At 50.9% G+C, this 21,767-nt stretch overlaps 1 protein-coding gene across 1 annotated transcript in view; it reads left to right on the top strand.

Moving 5' to 3' along the window:
• The window catches only part of LOC145337952 (vacuolar protein sorting-associated protein 45-like), a gene marked incomplete at its 5' end in the record, with an annotated part of 29,308 nt that extends 12,635 nt beyond the window's left edge, over positions 1-16,673 (top strand). The window contains 4 exons of the mRNA XM_080182729.1: positions 660-767; positions 1,280-1,401; positions 5,907-6,038; positions 15,863-16,673. Of these exons, the coding sequence (XP_080038855.1) occupies positions 660-767; positions 1,280-1,401; positions 5,907-6,038; positions 15,863-15,947 (447 nt within the window). The remainder of the gene's footprint in view (positions 1-659; positions 768-1,279; positions 1,402-5,906; positions 6,039-15,862) is intronic.
• Between the last annotated feature and the right edge of the window lie 5,094 nt (positions 16,674-21,767).

Genomic DNA, 21,767 nt, shown 5'->3' with positions numbered 1-21,767 from the left:
CTGGGGTACAGTACTGGTGGGGACGGGTCTGTCGCTGTATAACACTGGGGTACAGTACTGGTGGGGACAGGTCTGTCGCTGTATAACACTGGGGTACAGTACTGGTGGGGATGGGTCTGTCGCTGTATAACACTGGGGTACAGTACTGGTGGGGATGGGTCTGTCGCTGTATAACACTGGGGTACAGTACTGGTGGGGACGGGTCTGTCCCTGTATAACACTGCGGTACAGTACTGGTGGGGACGGGTCTGTCGCTGTATAACACTGGGGTACAGTACGGGTGGGGACGGGTCTGTCTCTGTATAACACTGGGGTACAGTACTGGTGGGGACGGGTCTGTCTCTGTATAACACTGGGGTACAGTACTGGTGGGGACGGGTCTGTCACTGTATAACACTGGGGTACAGTACTGGTGGGGACGGGTCTGTCCCTGTATAACACTGGGGTACAGTACTGGTGGGGACGGGTCTGTCACTGTATAACACTGGGGTACAGTACTGGTGGGGACGGGTCTGTCACTGTATAACACTGGGGTACAGTACTGGTGGGGGACAGGTCTGTCACTGTATAACACTGGGGTACAGTACTGGTGGGGGACGGGTCTGTCACTATCAATGTGAGACTGATGGCTATTTCTCTCTCTGTTAATTTGATCGTAGTTGGTATCGGCTGTTGTGGAATATGGTGGGAAAAGAATCCGAGGAAGTGACCTTGTGACGCCAAAGGATGCTGTGGCCATCACCAAACAGTTTTTTAAAGGACTGAAGGTAAACTTTATCTCCAGTAACCTCACTGGAAACCTCTCCAGCAATATACCCCCCGCTTTGTCCTTGTTGGAGCCATGATGTGGAGATGCTGGTGTTGGACTGGGGTGGGCACAGTAAGTGGTCTCACAACACCAGGTTAAAATCCAACAGGTTTATCTGATAGGACGAGCTTTCAGAGCACTGCCCCTTCATCAGGTGAGTGGTATCTGAGCTCCGAAAGCTCGTGATTCCCAATAAACCTGTTGGACTTTAACCTGGTGTTGTGAGACTTTTAACTTGTGGTACCATCAGTGTAACATCATTCACACCTTAGCTCACTTCGTGTGACAATGTCCTCACACCCTCAAGGCCCTCATTTGCCCTGAGGCCCTGGCCTCCTCACTCTGCCTCCCCCCCCTGCACCCCGGGCCTCCATGCTTCCACTCCCCCACACCCAGCCCTGGGGCAGCGGGGACACTGAGAGGTGAGGAGGTGTGGACGGGACAGACACTAACATATTGTTCTATCTGTAGGGTATTGAGAATGTGTACACACAACACCAGCCCCTGCTACAGGACACCCTGGACCAGCTGATTAAAAGCAAACTGAAGGACAGCGTGTACCCGTACCTGGGACCCAACACCCTGCGGGACCGGTGAGTATACCACCTGTACGCTGTACACCCAATAAAGAGGAGGGGGACCCTGTACCCCAGTGAGAGTCAGCACCTTCAGGAGAGGAGGGAGACCCTGTACCCCAGTGAGAGTCAGCACCTTCAGGAGAGTGGTGGGGGTTATTTGCTGACAATAGATCCTGGTGTCTCAGTGCGGAATACTAACTTGTTCTCAGGCTTCGATCTCTGAGCTCACAGGGCTCTGTGCACCTGTCAGCCCAAAGTGTGAGCGCGCTGTGCCGTGTGAGATGGTGATCTCTCTGTGAATGGACTCTTCGATTGCAGTGAGAGAGAGGCAGCCTGGGCTGCTGTTCCACATTCTCTGTAACCCAATGCCTTCACCTGTTACTGCGCGCTCCCACCCTCTCCCACCTCAGACCAGACCACCCCCACCCAGACCCAGACCAGACCCCTGTTCATCTGTCGGAGTGAAACAAAGAGGTGATGTCCGGAAGCTGCTGCCCTTGTCTGTGAAGCCAGCACACTCCGAGGGGCTGGATGTCCCCCTCTCTTCCTCAAGGGCCAATGTTGGGCTGACAAGGCTGGAGTGATGGGATACCTTCCTCCCATTCACTCGTGCTCTCTCTCTGTTTCTTCTCTTTTCCCCCTCTCTCCCTTTCTCTGTGCCTACCTATCTCTCTCTCTCTCTCTCTGCCTACCTATCTCTCTCTCTCTCTCTGCCTACCCATCTCTCTCTCTCTGCCTATCTCTCTCTCTTTGCCTATCTCTCTCTCTCTCTGCCAGTCTCAGTGTTTCTGTAAGTGAACCTGGTGAAACCCCAGTGTCTCTGGGGATGGACACACTGGTAACCGAGAACATTCTCCACTTTTAGTGATCATTCTGTGCTGAAATATTCATTGCCTGATGCTGTCTGTCTGGCTGCTGGCCTCCTGTTGCAGTGAAGAGAGTTTGCCCTGGGGTTGATTGTATGCCCTCGGAGACCAGACAGGGCTGTTCCTCTGTGGCTCTCAGCCAGAATACCAGACCCGATCTCCATGCAGCTCAGCTGCCATGAGGCAGGCCTCTGATCACTCTCCAGAGACGAGAATCAGACCCCGGATCGAGTCAGGCAGTGACGCTGCAGGTAGTTGAGAAGTCACAAAATGTTCTCGTGCCAACGGGACGGAAACTAGAGCAAGAAATGAGTGGCTGTTAAATAGGAGTGGTAACGAGGAGGGTGAGGAAGGGAACACACTGGGAGAGGAGAGTGAGGGGTGGAGTGGAAGAGGGCAAAGCTACCTGCCTGACTGTATTGTGTGCCCTGTGAAGGGGTTGGTGCTGGCCATTTGTCCATGAGGAGAGCAGCATCAGCCATGTTTATCATACAAACCCCACGGTACAGAAGGAGGCCATTCAGCCCGTCCAGTCTGCGCCGACCACAATCCCACTCAGGCCCTATCCCCACATATTTGCCTCGCTAATCCCTCTAACCTGCACATCTTTGGAGTGTGGGAGGAAACCCACGCAGACAGGGGGAGAATGTGCAGACTCCATGCAGGCAGTGACCTGAGGCCGGATTTGAACCTGGTTCCCTGGCGCTGTGAGGCACTGTGCCGCTCTCCCTCCAGAGAATTGTGAAATCAGCAGTGTGATCAGTGGGTCTGTGCTGCTTCAGATCGCTCCATTGCTGCATTACCTGGGCACAGAGCCGGGGGGGTCTGCTGCCTCTCACAGTCAAATAACCCCTCGTCTGTCTCTATCCAGGTAGGAAAGGGTGCTGACTGTCTGGACTTGTAGCCAGTGAGGAGTCGGCAGGAGGGGACAGAGAGAGACAGGGGGAGAGAGTTCAGTGTGGTCCCGTTGAGGCAGGGTGGATCGGAATGGGAGGCTGTGTCAGCGAAGGTCAGGGAAAGAGTTTCCTTCCCCCCCCCCCCCCCCCCCGGTCCCTGCACACGTGACAAAGGAGCAGTAAACAAAAACTCTGCAACTCCTCTGGGACAAACATATCCTTAACTGAGCCTTGGAGGATTGCAGACCAAGCTGCCCCTATACCAGGGACCCTGCTTCAGCTATTTACCATTTATATAGATGATCTGGAGGAGGGAACCGAGTGCAGGGTGTCGAAATTTGCTGATGACACCAAGATTGGGGGAACGGCAAATTGCGCGGAGGGTGGGGAGAATCTACAGAAGGATCTAGATAGGCTGGGCGAATGGGCCAGGAAATGGCAAATGGAATTTAATGTTGGCAAGTGCGAGGTGGTCCACTTTGGTAGGAATAATGGTAGGAAGGATTATTACTTACGTGGCAAAAAACTGCAGCATGCGACGGTGCAGAGGGACCTCGGGGTCCTTGTGCATGAGTCGCAAAAACCCAGCCTGCAGGTGCAGCAGGTGGTCAGGAAGGCGAATGGGATGCTGGCCTTCATAGCGAGGGGGATTGAATATAAAAGTAGGGAGGTCTTGCTGCAGCTGTATAGGGCATTGGTGAGGCCGCAGCTGGAGTACTGTGTGCAGTTTTGGGCGCCGTACTTACGCAAAGATATTTTGGCCTTGGAGGGAGTGCAGAGGAGGTTTACTAGGCTGATACCGGAGTTGAGGGGGTTGAGCTATGAGGAGAGGCTGAATAAACTAGGCTTGTACTCGTTAGAGTTTAGAAGAATGAGGGGAGATCTCATTGAGACGTATAAGATGATGAATGGGATGGATAGGATAGAGGTGGAGAGGCTCTTCCCGCTCAAAAAAGACAGTAGGACTAGGGGGCACAGCCTCAAGATAAAGGGGGGGGCAGTTTAGAATGGAGTTGAGGAGGAACTTCTTCACTCAAAGGGTGGTGAATCTCTGGAATTCTCTGCCCGTTGAAGTGGTGGAGGCTGCCTCGCTAAATATATTTAAGACGCGGGTTGATAAGAGAGGGGATTAAGGGTTATGGGGAGAGGGCGGGAAAGTGGAACTGAGCAGCGACAGATCAGCCATGATCTTATTGAATGGCGGGGCAGGCTCGAAGGGCTAGATGGCCTACTCCTGCTCCTATTTCTTATGTTCTTATGATCAAATTGAGGTATGAACTCTATCTGTCCACCAGCACTACCCCCCCCCCCACCGAGTACCTGATCTCTCCCAGGCCATCACTCTGAAACAATCTGTTTGTCTGATGGGAATTCGATTTTCCCTGTGAAATGGGGGACTTTCATTCATGTGAATGTGTTAGTGACCCCATAACATCCGATAGCCCAGGAGATAGCACCTCTGTCTCACCTGTAATCTCCCCCAATCTCTGCAACATCCCCACCCCTACACCCCCTCCCTATCTCTGTAACCTCCTCCATCCCCCACACCCCCTCCCTATCTCTGTAACCTCCTCCACCCCTACACCCCCTCCCTATCTCTGTAACCTCCTCCAGCCCCTACACCCCCTCCCTATCTCTGTAACCTCCTCCATCCCCTACACCCCCTCTCTATCTCTGTAACCCCCTCCAGCCCCCTCCCTATCTCTGTAACCTCCTCCAGCCCCCTACACCCCCTCCCTATCTCTGTAACCTCCTCCGGCCCCCTACACTCCCTCCCTATCTCTGTAACCTCCTCCACCCCTACACCCCCTCCCTATCTCTGTAACCTCCTCCACCCCTACACTCCCTCCCTATCTCTGTAACCTCCTCCATCCCCTACACTCCCTCCCTATCTCTGTAACCTCTTCCATCCCCTACACTCCCTCCCTATCTCTGTAACCTCCTCCACCCCTTCCCTACCTCTGTAACCTCCCCCACCCCTACACCCCCTCCCTACCTCTGTAACATCCTCCACCCCCTCCCTATCTCTGTAACCTGCTCCAGCCCCCTACACCCCCTCCCTATCTCTGTAACCTCCTACACCCCCTCCCTATCTCTGTAACTCCCTCCAGCCCCCTACACCCCCTCCCTATCTCTGTAACTCCCTCCAGCCCCCTACACCCCCTCCCTATCTCTGTAACCTGCTCCAGCCCCTACACCCCCTATCTCTGTAATCTCCTCCAGCCCCCTACACCCCCTCCCTATCTCTGTAACCTTCTCAAGCCCCTACACCCCCTCCCTATCTACACAATATACAGAACCCATCTCCAAACTCCATGGCCTGGGCCTTGGCTCCTCCCTCTGTAACTGGATCCTGAACTTCCGAACTCACAGACCACAATCAGTAAGGACAGACAACAACACCTCCTCCACGATCATCCTCAACCCCGGTGCCCTGTGAGGCTGTGTCCTCAGCCTCTCACTATACTCCTTATACACCTATAACCGCGTGGCCAAATTCCCCTCCAATTCGATATTCAAGTTTACTGACATCACCACCATATTGGGTCGGATCTCAAACAATGACGAGACAGGGTACAGGAATGAGATAGAGAATCTGGTGAACTGGTGCAGCAACAATAATCTCTCCCTCAATGTCAACAAAACAAAGGGAGGTTGTCATTGATCTCAGAAAGCGTAAAGGAGAACATGCCCCTGCATGTAAAGTGTGCAGATTACACCTTGATGGTACTCACTGTCACCCTTTCCTTTCTCACAGGCCGCAAGATATCATTGTCTTTATCATTGGAGGAGCAACCTATGAGGAGGCACAGACTGTGTACAATCTGAACCGGAGCAGTCCAGGAGTCAGGATTGTGTTGGGTGGCACAACGATTCATAACACTCAGAGGTAAGAACACAGTGTATGGAGCCGGAGTATCCGGGAATGGGATTCCTGATTCCCAGCCAGCTCCTCAGCAGGATCCCACACGCTTACACATCTTGGACTTGCTTAAAAACCAGGAGCAGGGATAGGTTATCTGGCCCCTTCAGCTTGTATGGACACAAACACCCTCTCATTTATAATATCATGGCCCAAAGTGGTTCGCATGGAGTGAATTACTGTCAACTAGTCCCAAGAGCCACATCTAATAATTCTTCTCAAAATCACACAATGCTTTGGCCTCAACTACTTTCTGTGGTAGTGAATGAAGAAATTTCTCCTCCCTTCAGTTCTAAAACGACCCCCTCCTCTCCTGAAGGTGCTGACTCTCACTGGGGTACAGGGTCCACCTCCTCTCCTGAAGGTGCTGACTCTCACTGGGGTACAGGGTCTCCCTCCTCTCCTGAAGGTGCTGACTCTCACTGGGGTACAGGGTCTCCCTCCTCTCCTGAAGGTGCTGACTCTCACTGGGGTACAGGGTCTCCCTCCTCTCCTGAAGGTGCTGACTCTCACTGGGGTACAGGATCCCCCTCCTCTCCTGAAGGTGCTGACTCTCACTGGGGTACAGGGTCTCCCTCCTCTCCTGAAGGTGCTGACTCTCACTGGGGTACAGGGTCTCCCCCCTCTCCTGAAGGTGCTGACTCTCACTGGGGTACAGGGTCCCCCTCCTCTCCTGAAGGTGCTGACTCTCACTGGGGTACAGGGTCTCCCTCCTCTCCTGAAGGTGCTGACTCTCACTGGGGTACAGGGTCTCCCTCCTCTCCTGAAGGTGCTGACTCTCACTGGGGTACAGGGTCCCCCTCCTCTCCTGAAGGTGCTGACTCTCACTGGGGTACAGGGTCCCCCCTCCTCTCCTGAAGGTGCTGACTCTCACTGGGGTACAGGGTCCCCCTCCTCTTCAAGTTCTGGATTCTCCCATCATCGGGACTACTCTTTCTGAATCAACCTTGTCTAACCCTGTTAAAATTTTAGAAGTGTCTATGAGATCCCCTCTCAGTTTTTGATTTTATTTGTTATTATCACATGTATTGGGATACAGTGAAAAGTATTGTTCCTTGTGTGCTATACAGACAAAGCAGACCATTCAGAGAGAAGGAAAGGAGAGGGTGCAGAATGTAGTGTTACAGTCACAGCGAGGGTGTAGACAAAGATCAACTTAATGCGAGGTAGGTCCATTCAAAAGTCTGACAGCAGCAGGGAAGAAGCTGTTCTTGAGTCAGTCAGTACGTGACCTCAGACTTTTGAATCTTTTTCCCGGTGGAAGAGAGAATGTCCGGGGTGTGTGGGGTCCTTAATTATGCTGACTGCTTTTCCCAAGGCGGCAGGAAGTGTAGACAGAGTCAGTGGATGGGAGGCTGGTTTGTGTGATGGACTGGGCTACATTCATGATGTTTTGTAGCTTTTTCCAGTCTTGGGCAGAGCAGGAGCCCATACCAAGCTGTGATACAACCAGGAAGAATGCTTTCTGTGGTTTTGTTAAAACTCCAGTGAATATAATCTTAACTGACTTAGTGTCTCCTTGTATGACAGACCTGCTGTTTTGATATCGCAATGCCAGTATTTAGTTCATGGAGCTGTGTATCAACATTCAGGAACTTTTTTTTAAAGGAGTGAAAGGAAGCCTTTCCAAACGAATGGGTGAATTTTGCTGGGATGGAGCCTGGCCTGTGACAGTTCACCGTGACATTAGAGACATCCAGTGCTGGGAGTTTATCCAGAGCCCACAAGGAGTTTGTCAGTCTGATCCCTCAGCCCCAACATGGTCATTTAAATAGGAGACAGTGGACAGACCTGTCCCAGGTCTCAGCCCAGCTGTAGTTTGAGGTTATTCCATCCTGGCCTGACATCATTCCTCTCGGTCTCTGCGTTTGGAAATCTGAACTGTCCAATATTTACAGGCTGAGGAATTCAGCTGTGAATTACACTCTGGCCCCTCCCAGCCCAGTGCAGTCTGATGCTGCCCGTGCAGACACTGTTAGTCCTGCTGGGGGAGGGTTATGTGGTCTACACCTGGGGCACTGTGACCTGGAATTTGCACTGTTTCTGTGACAGAGACACCACCGCGCCTCAATGTTACTGGACACTACCCTTGCAGCGCTGCCTGAGGTGGAGTGACTCTCTGACAGCAACTGCCTTCACTCTCTCTCTCCCTCCCACACCCCTGGGGCTTGGTAACCTGAGGCTCCACACACAGGGTGACAGGTGCATGTCTCTATCCCTCTCCCATTCCAGCAGCTGCTCAAGAATCCCATCGGGAAAACCCCATCCTGAATTTTAACAGGAGCAAAGTTTGCCAGAAAGCAGGATGTAAATTATTGTGACGAGAATTGATGATTGATTGAAGGGAATTGCTAATTCATCTAGCCCTGTGTTCACAGATTAATTACAGCATTGTTGCTTTAATTTCTAGTTTAATCACAAAATTCTTTACTCTCCACTCTCGTAACTCTGTTCCTGTGCCATTTTCTGTCCCCTCTCTGGACAATCACTGGGATACAGGGTCTCCCTCCTCTCCTGAAGGTGCTGACTCTCACTGGGGTACAGGGTCCCCCACCTCTCCTAAAGGTGCTGACTCTCACTGGGGTACAGGGTCCCCCTCCTCTCCTGAAGGTGCTGACTCTCACTGGGGTACAGGGTCCCCCTCCTCTCCTGAAGGTGCTGACTCTCACTGGGGTACAGGGTCTCCCTTCCTCTCCTGAAGGTGCTGACTCTCACTGGGGTACAGGGTCCCCCTCCTCTCCTGAAGGTGCTGACTCTCACTGGGGTACAGGGCCCCCCTCCTCTCCTGAAGGACTCTCCCTCCCTCTCCTCTGACTCTCACTGAGATGAGAAGGAAAGCTTCTTGTTTTATTTACTGTGTGGTGTTGAGATGGTGGAATTTGAAGCTGTGTTTGGTGATACAATGCGTACAGTCGCTGTGAGGCTGTTGATAGGTGTTCCTGTGGCCATTCCTGGAGTTGTGCAGTCAGTAACTCTATCACACACAGCTCCACTGACAGTGCCTCTCAATAATTTAAAAACAGTTTGGTTTCCACCCAGGGTGACTGATGGAAGCAGATGGAAATTTCTCTTTTGAAATATTTGTTGTGTGTGTGTGAGGGGAGGGGGTGTGGGCATGCGCGCGTGCAGGCGGGGAGAGGGTCAGGGCGTGTGCACCGGGTAGGGTGTGGCGAGTGAGCAGAGGCTGAGTGAGAATGGGGTGCAGCCAGAGGCCAGGACAGGGGCTTATGGCACAGGATGGTGAGCGTGCGGAGTTTTACAGGCCTACCCCCAGAAATCCAAACAATAAATGGGGACTGAATTCTCTACGTTTCTTAATGAACGGATAGATTCTGAGAGAATATTTCCCCCTGGCTTGGAAACCTAAACTACATGATCTGGGTGTACAGTTATACAGCTCACTGAAAGTGGCAATGCAGGTGGAGAAGGTAGTCAAGGCGGCATACGGCAATGCTTGCCTTCATCGGCCGAGGGTATTGAGTTTAAAAATTGACAAGTCATGTTGCAGCTTTATAGAACCTTAGTGAGGCCACACTTGGAATATAGTGTTCAATTCTGGTCACCACACTACCAGAAGGATGTGGAGGCTTTGGAGAGGGTATAGAAAGGAATTACCAGGATGTTGCCCTGGTATGGAGGGCATTAGTTATGAGGAGAGGTTGGAGAAACTTGGTTTGTTCTCACTAGAGTGATGGAGGTTGAGGGGTGACCTGATAGAAATCTCCAAGATTATGAGGGGCACGGACAGAGTGGATAATCAGAAGCTTTTCCCCAGGGTGGAAGAGTCAATTACTAGGGGCACAGGTTTAAGGTGTGAGGGGTAAGGTTTAAAGGAGATGTACGAGGCAGGTTTTTTACACAGTGGGTGGTGGGTGCCTGGAACTCACTGCCGGGGGAGGGAGTGGAAGCGGATACGGTAGTGAGTTTTAAGGGGCGTCTGGACAAATCCATGAATAGGATGGGAATAGAGGGATTTGGTCCCTGGAAGGGTAGGGGGTTTTAGTTCAGTTGGGCAGCATGGTCAGTGCAGGCTTGGAGGGGCCGAAGGGCCTGTTCCTGTGCTGGAATTTTCTTTGTTCTTTGTACGTGGGTCACAATTTCAGAATAATGGCTCAGCCATTTAGAACTGAGGTGAGAAATGTCACTGAAAGGATTAGTGAATCTGGGGATGACCCTGTGACGAGTGTAGGCAGTGAGTTGCTCGATATGTCTGTAGGTAATGATGTGAATCCTCGGGCTGGAGAGCAGGGGGGACTGGGAATCGCTCAGTTCCATAGAATCCCTACAGTGTAGGAGGAGACTATCAAGTCTGCACCGACCACAATCCGCACCCAGGCCCTATCCCCGTAACCTCACTTATTATCCCTAGCTAGTCCCCCTGACATTAAGGGGCAATTTAGCATAGCCAATCCACCGAACCTACTCATCTTTGGAGCATGAGAGGAAACCGGAGTACCCGGAGGAATCCCGTGCAGACTACAGACAGACACTGACCCAGGCTGCGAATTGAACTGTGAGGCAGCAGTGCTAACCCACTGTGCCCACGCGAATCGAACCCGGGTCCCTGGCGCTGTGAGACAGCAGTGCTAACCCACTGTGTCACCGTGCTGCTGGGAATCAAACCCGGGTCCCTGGTGCTGTGAGGCAGCAGTGCTAACCCACTATGTCACCGTGCTGCTGGGAATCGAACCCGGGTCCCTGGCGCTGTGAGACAGCAGGGCTAACCCACTGTGTCACCGTGCTGCTGGGAATTGAACCCGGGTCCCTGGCGCTGTGAGACAGCAGTGCTAACCCACTGTGTCACTGCTGCAGTGTTAATGTGGTCAGTCCAATACAGTTTCTGGTTAAAGGTAACCTCCAGGATGTTGATCGTGGGTAGAATTCAGTGATAGCAATGCTACTAAAGGTTACAGAAAGATTGGTGGATTCTCTTTTGGATGTGGTCATTATCTCACACTTGTGTGGGTGAATGACACACGCCTGGATATTGTCCAGATCTTGTTGCATTTGAACAAGGATTGCTTCAGTATCTGAGGAGTTGTGAATGGTGCTGAACATTGTGCAATCATCAGCGAACATCCCCACTTCTGACCTTGTGTTGGAGGGAAGGTCATTGATAAGATAATTGAAGATGGTTGGGCCGAGGATACGAACCCTGAGAAACTCCTGTATTACAGCAGTGACTTCATTCCAAAAAGTACTTGATTAGTTGTAGAGTGTTTTGAAAGGTTGGCACAGTGGGTTAGCACTGCTGCCTCACAGCGCCAGGGACCCGGGTTCGATTCCCGGGGGCACGGTGACACAGTGGGTTAGCACTGCTGTCTCACAGCGCCAGGGACCCGGGTTCGATTCCCGGGGGCACGGTGACACAGTGGGTTAGCACTGCTGTCTCACAGCGCCAGGGACCCGGGTTCGATTCCCAGCAGCACGGTGACACAGTGGGTTAGCACTGCTGTCTCACAGCGCCAGGGACCCGGGTTCGATTCCCAGCAGCACGGTGACACAGTGGGTTAGCACTGCTGTCTCACAGCGCCAGGGACCCGGGTTCGATTCCCAACAGCACGGTGACACAGTGGGTTAGCACTGCTGTCTCACAGCACCAGGGACCCGGGTTCGATTCCCAGCAGCACGGTGACACAGTGGGTTAGCACTGCTGCCTCACAGCACCAGGGACCCGGGTTCGATTCCCAGCAGCACGGTGACACAGTGGGTTAGTACTGCTGCCTCACAGTGCCAGGGACCTGGGTTCGATTCCCAGCTTGGATCACCATCAGTGTGGAGTCTGCACATTCTCCCCGTGTCTGCGTGGGTTTCCTCCCACAGTCCAAGAGACATGCTGGTTAGGTGCATTAACCCAATTAAGTGTCGGAGTGTGGCGACTAGGGGAATTTCACAGTAACTTCATTGTGGTGTTAATGTAAACCTTATCTGTGACACTAATAAAAAAATGAAAAACGAAGAAAATTCCAGCACAGGAACAGGCCCTTCGGCCCCTCCAAGCCTGCAGCGACCATGCTGCCTGTCTGAACTAAAACCTCCTACCCTTCTGGGGACCAAAGAACAAAAACAGCCCGGGAAACAGGCCCTTCGGCCCAACGAGCCTGCGCCGCCATTTTAATACTACCAGTCCCCCCTCCACCCATGACCCTTATCTATTGTTTTTATGGCAATTCACATTGAGGGAAACTAATTTAGAGACAATTTATTACCTCCAATCAGCCTAAAGCACATCTTGGGGTGTGGGAGGAAACCGGAGCACCCGGAGAAAACCCACGCAAGCGCGGGGAGAATGCGCAAACTCCCACAGACACCGGCCCAAATCCATGTGTCTGCACAGCAATCAGTGATAGTCACTGAGCTGTCGTCTTGCCCAGTATCTGGCCCAGTTTAAGCACACACTAACGACATGAAGCCTAGGCTACTCTCGAACAACCAAGAGCAGCCCCAGTACGACCCATCGCGTGTATGCCCCTCGTTGGACAACAAGGCGGACCGACTTAAAACCTGTGAATGAAAAGAGAAAAAAGCATTATTATTGTACCATATCCATTTACCTTACCAGGGATGCCCCAATGCTAATGACCCTTATTTAAAACAATCTCCTACATCCACCCATCTTCAACCCACTCATGTGCCTAAGTTACTCTTAAACAACTCCAGCGTGCCTGCCTCCACCACCTCACTTGGCAGAGCATTCCATACCCCCACTACCCTCTGTGTGGAAAAACCTCCCTCTAATATCCGTGTTGTACCTCTCCCCCCTCACCCTAAGCCCGTGGCCCCTCGTACTGTGTGTCTCTAACATAGGAAATAGCTTACCTCTGTTTACTCTATCTATACCCTTCATAATCTCATATACCTCTATTAGATCCCCCCCTCAGTCGCCGTCTTTCAAGGGAAAAGAGCCCCAATTTATTCAATCTTTCCTCATACCCCAGTCCTTCCATACCAGGCAACATCCTGGTAAACCTCCTCTGCGCTCTCTCCAGAGTCTCCACGTCCTTCCGGTTGTAAGACGACCAGAACTGGATACAGTACTCCAAATGCGGCCTAACCAACGTTCTATACAACTGCAACATTAGACTCCAGCTCTTATATTCTATACCCCTTCCTATAAAGGCTAACATACCATAGGCTTTCTTCACAACCTTCTCCACTTGTACTGCCGCCTTCAAAGACTTGTGCACTTGCACCCCCAGGTCTCGCTGTGTTTCTACACTCTTTATAGGCTTACCCTTTATCATATAACTCCCCCCTACATTATTCCAGCCAAAATGCATCACCTCACATTTATCCAGATTAAACTCCATTTGCCATGTATCTGCCCAATATACCAGCCTATCAATATCCCGTTGTATTGCCAGACACTGCTCCTCACTGCCCGCCAATCCAGCCATCTTGGTGTCATCAGCAAATTTGCTGATCACACCACTTACTTCCTCTTCCAAGTCATTTATATATACTACAAAGAGAAGAGGTCCCAGTACTGAGCCCTGCGGCACACCACGAGTGACAGACCTCCAGCTAGAAAAGGACCCCTCCACTACTACTCTCTGTCTCCTCTTAGCAATCATGATGTGGGTATGCCGGCGTTGGACTGGCGTAAACACAGTAAAAAGTCTGACAACACCAGGTTTTAGTCCAACCTATTTATTTGATAATATACTCACAAGCTTTCGGGGTTAGCCCCTTCGTCAGGTGAATGGAGAGTTCTGGCCTCAGACAGAGCATTATATGTGCTCTGTGCTTTATATGCTCTGTCTGAGGCCAGAACTCTCCATTCACCTGACGAAGGGGCTAACCCCGAAAGCTTGTGAGTATATTATCAAATAAATAGGTTGGACTAAAACCTGGTGTTGTCAGACTTTTCACTCCTCTTAGCAAGCCAGTTCTCTACCCATCTAGATACCTGGCTTCGTATCCCATGAGCCTTAATCTTTTCTACCACCCTACCATGAGGGACTTTGTCAAACGCCTGACTGAAATCCATATAGACGACATCAACAGCTTGTCCTTCATCGACCGTTTTTGTCACCTCCTCAAAAAATTCTACCAGATTCGTAAGGCAAGACTTCCCCTTTACAAAGCTATGCTGCGTATCCTTAATCAGATCGCAACGCTCTAAGTGCTCATACATCCTATCCCTAAGAATCCTCTCCATCAACCTATCTACCACTGACGTTACACTCACCGGCCTATAGTTACCCGGGCTATCTCTCCTATCCTTTTTAAACAACGGTACCACGTTCGCTATCCTCCAGTCCTCTGGGACCTCACCTGTGTCCAAAGAAGAGACAAAGATTTGCGTCAGAGGCCCAGCAATCTTATCCCTCACCTCCCTAAGCAGCCTAGGATAAATGCCATCTGGCCCCGGAGATCTATCAGTTTTAATGCTACCTAAAAGCCCTAACACTTCCTCCCTCGTAATTGATAGTTCCTTCAATTGGTCTACCGCTCCCTCGATGACTGCACCAGACATCAAGCCCCTCTCCTTCGTGAATACCGACGCAAAGTATTCATTCAGGATCTCCCCCATTCCCTCAGACTCTAAGCACAATTCCCCTCTTCTGTCCCTGAGGGGACTGATTTTTCCCCTGGCCACCCTTTTGCTCCTAACATAGGAGTAAAACGCCTTTGGATTCTCCTTAATCCTAGCTGCCAAGGCCATCTCATGCCCCCTTTTTGCCCTCCTAACTCCCCTTTTGAGATCTCTCCTACTCTCTCTGTATTCCTCCAACGCTCTCTCCGTTCCCCGTTGCTTAGACCTGACATACGCCTCTCGTTTCTTCCTGACCAGGTCCTCTATACCTCTAGGAATCCATGGCTCTCTAATCCTACCTTTCCCATCCTTCCTCCTAACCGGCACATGCCTTTCCTGCACCCATTGCAGTTTTCCCTTGAAAGACTCCCACGTGCCTAACGTGGTCTTGCCTTCCAACAGCCTATCCCAGTCTGTATCCCTAAGCTCCTGCCTAATCTGGCTGTATCTAGCCTTCCCCCAATTTAGCACCCTCCCCTTAGGACAGCTCATCTTTTTCCATTCGTATCCTAAAGTAGACAGAGTTGTGGTCACTATTAGCCACATGTTCGCCTACCGCAACCTCAACTACCTGACCCGGCTCATTGCCCAGAACTAAATCCAGTATAGCCCTCTCTCTAGTCGCGCTATCTACATACTGCTCCAAGGACCCTTCCAATACACATCTTACGAATTCCTCCCCATCTGAACCCCCAGCTCTAGGCACCTTCCAATCCACCCCAGGGAGATTAAAATCTCCCACTACAACAACCATGTTCTTCCTAGACTTCTCCAAAAGGGACCATATCCCTCTATTCCCATCCTATTTATGGATTTGTCCAGACACCCCCTTAAAACTCACTGCTGTATCCGCTTCCACTACCTCCCCCGGCAGTGAGTTCCAGGCACCCACCTCCCTCTGTGTTAAAAAAAAACCTGCCTCGTACATCTCCTTTAAACCTTACCCCCTCGCACCTTAAACCTGTGCCCCCTGGTAATTGACTCTTCCACCCTGGAAAAAAGCTTCTGACTATCCACACTGTCCATGCCCTCATAATCTTGTAGACTTCTATCAGGTCGCCCTCAACCTCCATCTTTCCAGTGAGAACAAACCAAGTTTCTCCAACCTCTCCTCATAGCTAATGTCCTCCATACCAGGGCAACATCCTGGTAAATCTTTTCTGTAACCCTCTCCAAAGCCTCCAAAATAATAAGTTAATAGGTGTAATATAAATGCAAGTGTTTAGTTTCCTTTCCGTTCCTTTTTTTCCAGTTTTTTGGAAGAGGTTTCAGCTTCGGGAATTCAGAGTCGAGTGTCGGAGCGGCCCCACGGAATGACTCGATCGTCAAGACGGTGAAGCTCTGGAACGTTCTCCCTCTCTCTCCCATCCACCATGTGTCCGGGGATTGTTCCTGTCACTGTGAACACTTTGCTTCTCCTTATGTACTGACATAAAAACTTCAGTTCAGGTTCCTGGACTCTGCTGTGGGAAAACATGGTAAAGCATGTCAACTGTATCATTGTGTCTGACAGAACGCTGCTCTTCCTCTTGTGATCTCTGTGTGTGACAGTGTGTGTACACAGCTCGTATTTAATGGTGTCATTTTGGCTGGAGTTAGGTGTTTAGGTTGCATCGATGTCTCTCTGCTATTGATGTATCGGTTTTTTTTAAAGTTCTGCCGTCTTTCTCTGTCCCAAGCTTCACGTGGGTTGGGTACTAACCAAATGTCTGTCACTAATACAGAGAGATGGATTCCGGCTAACACTTCACTGATCATAACAGTGGCACGGTGGGTTAGCACTGCTGCCTCGCAGTGTCAGAGACCCAGGTTCAATTCCCAGCTTGGGTCACTGCACGGAGCCTGCATGTTCTCCCCGTGTCGGCACGTGTTCTTCCCGTGTCTGTGTGGGTTTCCTCCGGGTGCTCCGGTTTCCTCCCACAGTCTGAAAGACGTGTTGGTTAGGGTGCATTGGCCGTACTAAATTATCCTTCAGTGTACCCGAACAATGTGACAACTAGGAGATACTGTCAGTAAATGTAAATCTACTTGTGACTAATAAATAAACTTTAACTTTAACTTTATAGCATTCCATCTCCAACTTATTTCTTAATTCGCTCAACTCTGGTGTTGGGAGGAGCTGCGCTCTCTGCTCCCATCCTCGGGTATCCTTTCCTCATCTGAGAGAGGCTGTTCCAGCACGAAGGGCATCAGTGGGGAGACTGATCCTCTCCAGCACTCATCCTCGGACAGTGATCAGGAGCAGGAACCCTGGCTGATTTCCCCTCTCTGACCCAGGCGTCACCGGACCGTGATCAGGAGCAGGAACCCTGGCTGATTTCCCCTCTCTGACCCAGGGGTCACCGGACCGTGATCAGGAGCAGGAACCCTGGCTGATTTCCTCTCTCTCTCTAACCCAGGGATCACTGGACAGTGATCAGGAGCAGGAACCCTGGCTGATTTCCCCTCTCTCTCTAACCCAGGGATCACTGGACAGTGATCAGGAGCAGGAACCCTGGCTGATTTCCTCTCCCTCTCTCTAACCCAGGGATCACTGGACAGTGATCAGGAGCAGGAACCCTGGCTGATTTCCCCTCTCTGACCCAGGGGTCACTGGACAGTGATCAGGAGCAGGAACCCTGGCTGATTTCCTCTCCCTCTCTCTAACCCAGGGATCACTGAACAGTGATCAGGAGCAGGAACCCTGGCTGATTTCCCCTCTCTGACCCAGGGGTCACTGGACAGTGATCAGGAGCAGGAACCCTGGCTGATTTCCCCTCTCTCTCTCTCTCTCTAACTCAGGGATCACTGGACAGTGATCAGGAGCCGGAACCCTGGCTGATTTCCCCTCTCTCTCTCTCTAACCCAGGGATCACTGGACAGTGATCAGGAGCAGGAACCCTGGCTGATTTCCCCTCTCTCTCTCTAACCCAGGGATCACTGGACAGTGATCAGAAGCAGGAACCCTGGCTGATTTCCCCTCTCTCTCTCTAACCCAGGGATCACTGGACAGTGATCAGGAGCAGGAACCCTGGCTGATTTCCCCTCTCTCTCTCTAACCCAGGGGTCACTGGACAGTGATCAGGAGCAGGAACCCTGGCTGATTTCCCCTCTCTCTCTAACCCAGGGATCACTGGACAGTGATCAGGAGCAGGAACCCTGGCTGATTTCCCCTCTCTCTCTCTAACCCAGGGGTCACTGGACAGTGATCAGGAGCAGGAACCCTGGCTGATTTCCCCTCTCTCTGACCCGGGGGTTACCGGACAGTGATCAGGAGCAGGAACCCTGGCTGATTTCCCCTCTCTCTGATGCTGGGATATGCTATCTATTTTTTTGCCCTGCAGGTGATGGGCTGAGTGGACCCTGTAATTGATTCTGAGACCTCCTGATCTGTGTGAAGTGCTGCTAGGTGGGTTATTATCGGGTGATGTAGTCAGGCCACACTGAGGAGAATTGATTGTAATATTACTATTGCAGCTTTAGGAGAAATAAAAACAATCTGCTGACTGACTAAAGACTCCTGTCTCCGATCATTATCCCTAATATAATTGTACTGAGTGCTTTATCACCCTGCTTTCTATAAACTCTGCATGTCTCCATTTCAAGAACGAGGAGTGTAAATGGAATGCATCTTGCTATAGACAGGATACTGCTAAACCCTCCCCAGTGAGACACCAGACACCAGTTAATGGGTCTGATGTTGTGGATCAATCATTCTTTTGAAATGCTGATTAAACCAGAGCGTAAAAAATTCTCAGATCACTTAAAAATTACTGTATTCATGACTGTAAATGCCCCGTGCATTACAGACCCAGTATGGCACGGGCCCCGTGCATTACAGACCCAGTATGGCACGGGCCCCGTGCATTACAGACCCAGTATGGCACGGGCCCCGGGCATTACAGACCCAGTATGGCACGGGCCCCGGGCATTACAGACCCAGTATGGCACGGGCCCCGGGCATTACAGACCCAGTATGGCACGGGCCCCAGGCATTACGGATTCAGCATGTTACAGGTACCCGTACATGAGAGATCCTGCACATCAAGGGGTAGCTGTGCATGACAGATGTGGCATGTTACAGATCGCATGTGTTACAGACCTAGCACATAACTGGCCATGTGCATTACAAACCCAACATGTTACAAGTACCTGTGCATTACAGACCCAGCAGAGTACAGCCCAGTGCATCAACAGATGTAGCATGTTACATGTAGTGTGTATTACAGGCCCTGATAGAGAATGATACAAAGTCAGGTGAAGGGATGACGCTGGCAGCAGTAAGGACATATCTGGAGTTCTGAGTGCTAGTTGATGTGGTTCAGATTAGTTGCGGTTTGCAGAGGGGCCAATGCAGACTCATCTAAAAACCGACAGTGAGCTGTGTCTGATACTGTCCAGTTCCAGTACAAACAGATGCTGCAATCTCAATCAGTCATACAGAACAGAGCAGAGCAGAGCACTCTGTGGTGGAGGGAACAGAGCAGAGCACTCTGTGGTGGAGGGAACAGAGCAGAGCACTCTGTGGTGGAGGGAACAGAGCAGAGCACTCTGTGGTGGAGGGAACAGAGGAGGTGACGCAATTGCTGTTGTTTCAAACTTGAGAGGGGTCGGACACCTCCTGCACAGGCCCCTGCCTAAACATTGTTGCACAGATACAGACCGCTCCCAGGACAGGTACAGCACGGGGTTAGATACAGAGTAAAGCTCCCTCTACACTGTCCCCCCATCAAACACTCCCAGGACAGGTACAGCACGGGGTTAGATACAGAGTAAAGCTCCCTCTACACTGTCCCCCCATCAAACACTCCCAGGACAGGTACAGCACGGGGTTAGATACAGAGTAAAGCTCCCTCTACACAGTCCCCATCAAACACTCCCAGGACAGGTACAGCACGGGGTTAGACACAGAGACCAGCTCCTTCCAGCAGTCTGGGGCAAATTCATTCCCAGTGGAGCTCAGTGTAAAACTTTGCTGCATTTCTTATCCATCCAGTCATAGCCTGCGATCTGCTGTGGATTCCCTTCCTCATCCTGCACCATTTTCTCTGCTGCCCACAAGGACAAGTCCTTGACCTCCTTCCTTCCCTCTTTTGCGTACCGGTGCCCCTCATCTGAAACACAACAGGTTCCCTCTGGAACAAAAACAGATAATCTCAGCAGTTCAGATCTACCGAGAGTCATCCAGACTCAAAACCTTGGCTCTATTCTCTCCCCACAGCTGCTGACATTTTCCAGCATTTTTACATTCTAGCATCTGCAGTATTTTATCTTAGTTTTCACATGTACGCTGATAATACTCACAGAACTGTGCAATCCCTGCAGTGCAGAAGGAGGTCATTCAGCCCATCGAATCTGCACCGACTGTCTGAAAGAGCATCTCACACAGGCCCACCTCCTGCCCTATCCCCATAACCTCACGCATTTACCATGGCCAATCCCCCTAACCTGCACATCTTTGGACTGTGGGAGGAAATCATAGGATCATAGAAAAACTACAGCACAAACAGGCCGTTTGGCCCACAAGTTGCGCTGAATATATCCCTACCTACAAGGCTTACCTATAACCCTCAATCCTATTAAGTCCCATGTACTCATCCGGAAGTCTCTTAAAAGACCCGAACAAATTTTACCTCTACCACCACTGACAGCAGCCAATTCCACTCACCCATCAGCCTCTGAAAAACTACCCCTGACATCTCCTCTGTACCTACTCCCCAGCACCTTAAACCTGTGTCCTCTCGTAGCGACCATTTCAGCCCTGGAAATAGCCTCTGAGAATCCACTTGGTCAATACCCCTGAACATCTTACACACCTCTATCAGGTCACCTCTCATCCTTCGTCTCTCCAAGGAGAAAAGACCGGGCTCTCTCAACCTATCTTGACAAGGAATGCCACCTAATCCAGGCAACATCCTTGTAAATCTCCTCTGCACCCTTTCAATGGCTTCCACTTCTGTCCTGTAATGAGGCGACCAGAACTGAGCACAGTACTCCCAAGTGGGGCCTGATCAGGGTCTTATAAAGCTGCAGCATTATCTCCTGACTCCTAAACTCAATTCCTCGATTAATGAAGGCCAGTACACCATACACCTTCTTAACCACGTGCTCTACCTGCGAAGCCGATTTGAGAGTCCTATGAACCCGGACCCCAAGATCCTTCTGATCTTCCACACTGCTCAGAGTCTTACTCTTAATATTATATTCCTTCACCCCATTTGACCTGCCAAAATGAACCACCACACATTTATCCGGGTTGAAGTCCATTTGCCACTACTCCACCCAGTCTTGTATCCTATCTATGTCATGCTGCAACTTCTGACATCGCTCCAAACTATCCACAACACCTCCAACCTTCGTGTTATTGGCAAACTTACCAGCCCATCCCTCCACTTCCTTATCCAGGTCATTTATAAAAATCACACAGCAAGGGTCCCAGAATAGATCCCTGGGGCACTCCACTGGTGACCGACTTCCCATGCAGAAAAAGACCCATCTACAACCACTCTCTGCTTTCTGTGGGCAAGCCAGTTCTAGATCCACAAAGCAACGTCCCCTTGGATCCCGTGCCCCCTCACTTTCTCAATAAGTCTTGCATGGGGGACCTTATCGAATGCCTTGCTGAAGTCCATATAAACCACATCCACCGCTCTTCCTCCGTCAATGTGTTTAGTCGCTTTTTCAAAAACACTCAACCAGGCTTGTAAGGCATGATCTGCCTTTGACAAAGCCATGCTGACTACTTTTGATCATACTATAGTTCTCTAAATGTTCATAAATCCTGTCTCTCAGGATCTTTTCCATCAACTTACCAACCACTGAGGTTAGAATCACCTGTTGGTAATTTCCTGGGCTATTGCTATTCCCTTTCTTGAATATAGGAACCGCATCCGCAATCCTCCAGAACCTGTCCCATCTCCATCGATGACGGAAAGATTATCGTCAGAGGCTCTGCAATCTCTTCCCTCGCCTCCCACAGTAACCTGGGATGCATCCCATCTGGTCCCAGAGACTTATCTATCTTGATGTTATTCAAAATCAGAGCACCCGGAGGAAACCCATGCAGGGTCAGTGCTGAGGAAGCACCTCACTGTCAAAGGGAAAATATGGGGAGAATGTGCAAACTCCACACAGACAGTGACCCAAGCCGGAATAGACCCTGGTGCTGTGAGGCAGCA

The sequence above is a fragment of the Carcharhinus amblyrhynchos genome, unplaced genomic scaffold (assembly GCF_965287045.1).
Source record: "Carcharhinus amblyrhynchos unplaced genomic scaffold, sCarAmb.v2.hapA scaffold_85, whole genome shotgun sequence".
In the NCBI taxonomy this organism is placed as follows: domain Eukaryota; kingdom Metazoa; phylum Chordata; class Chondrichthyes; order Carcharhiniformes; family Carcharhinidae; genus Carcharhinus; species Carcharhinus amblyrhynchos.
Note: the sequence above shows the minus strand (reverse complement) of the source record. Positions and strands in the feature narration are given on the sequence as shown.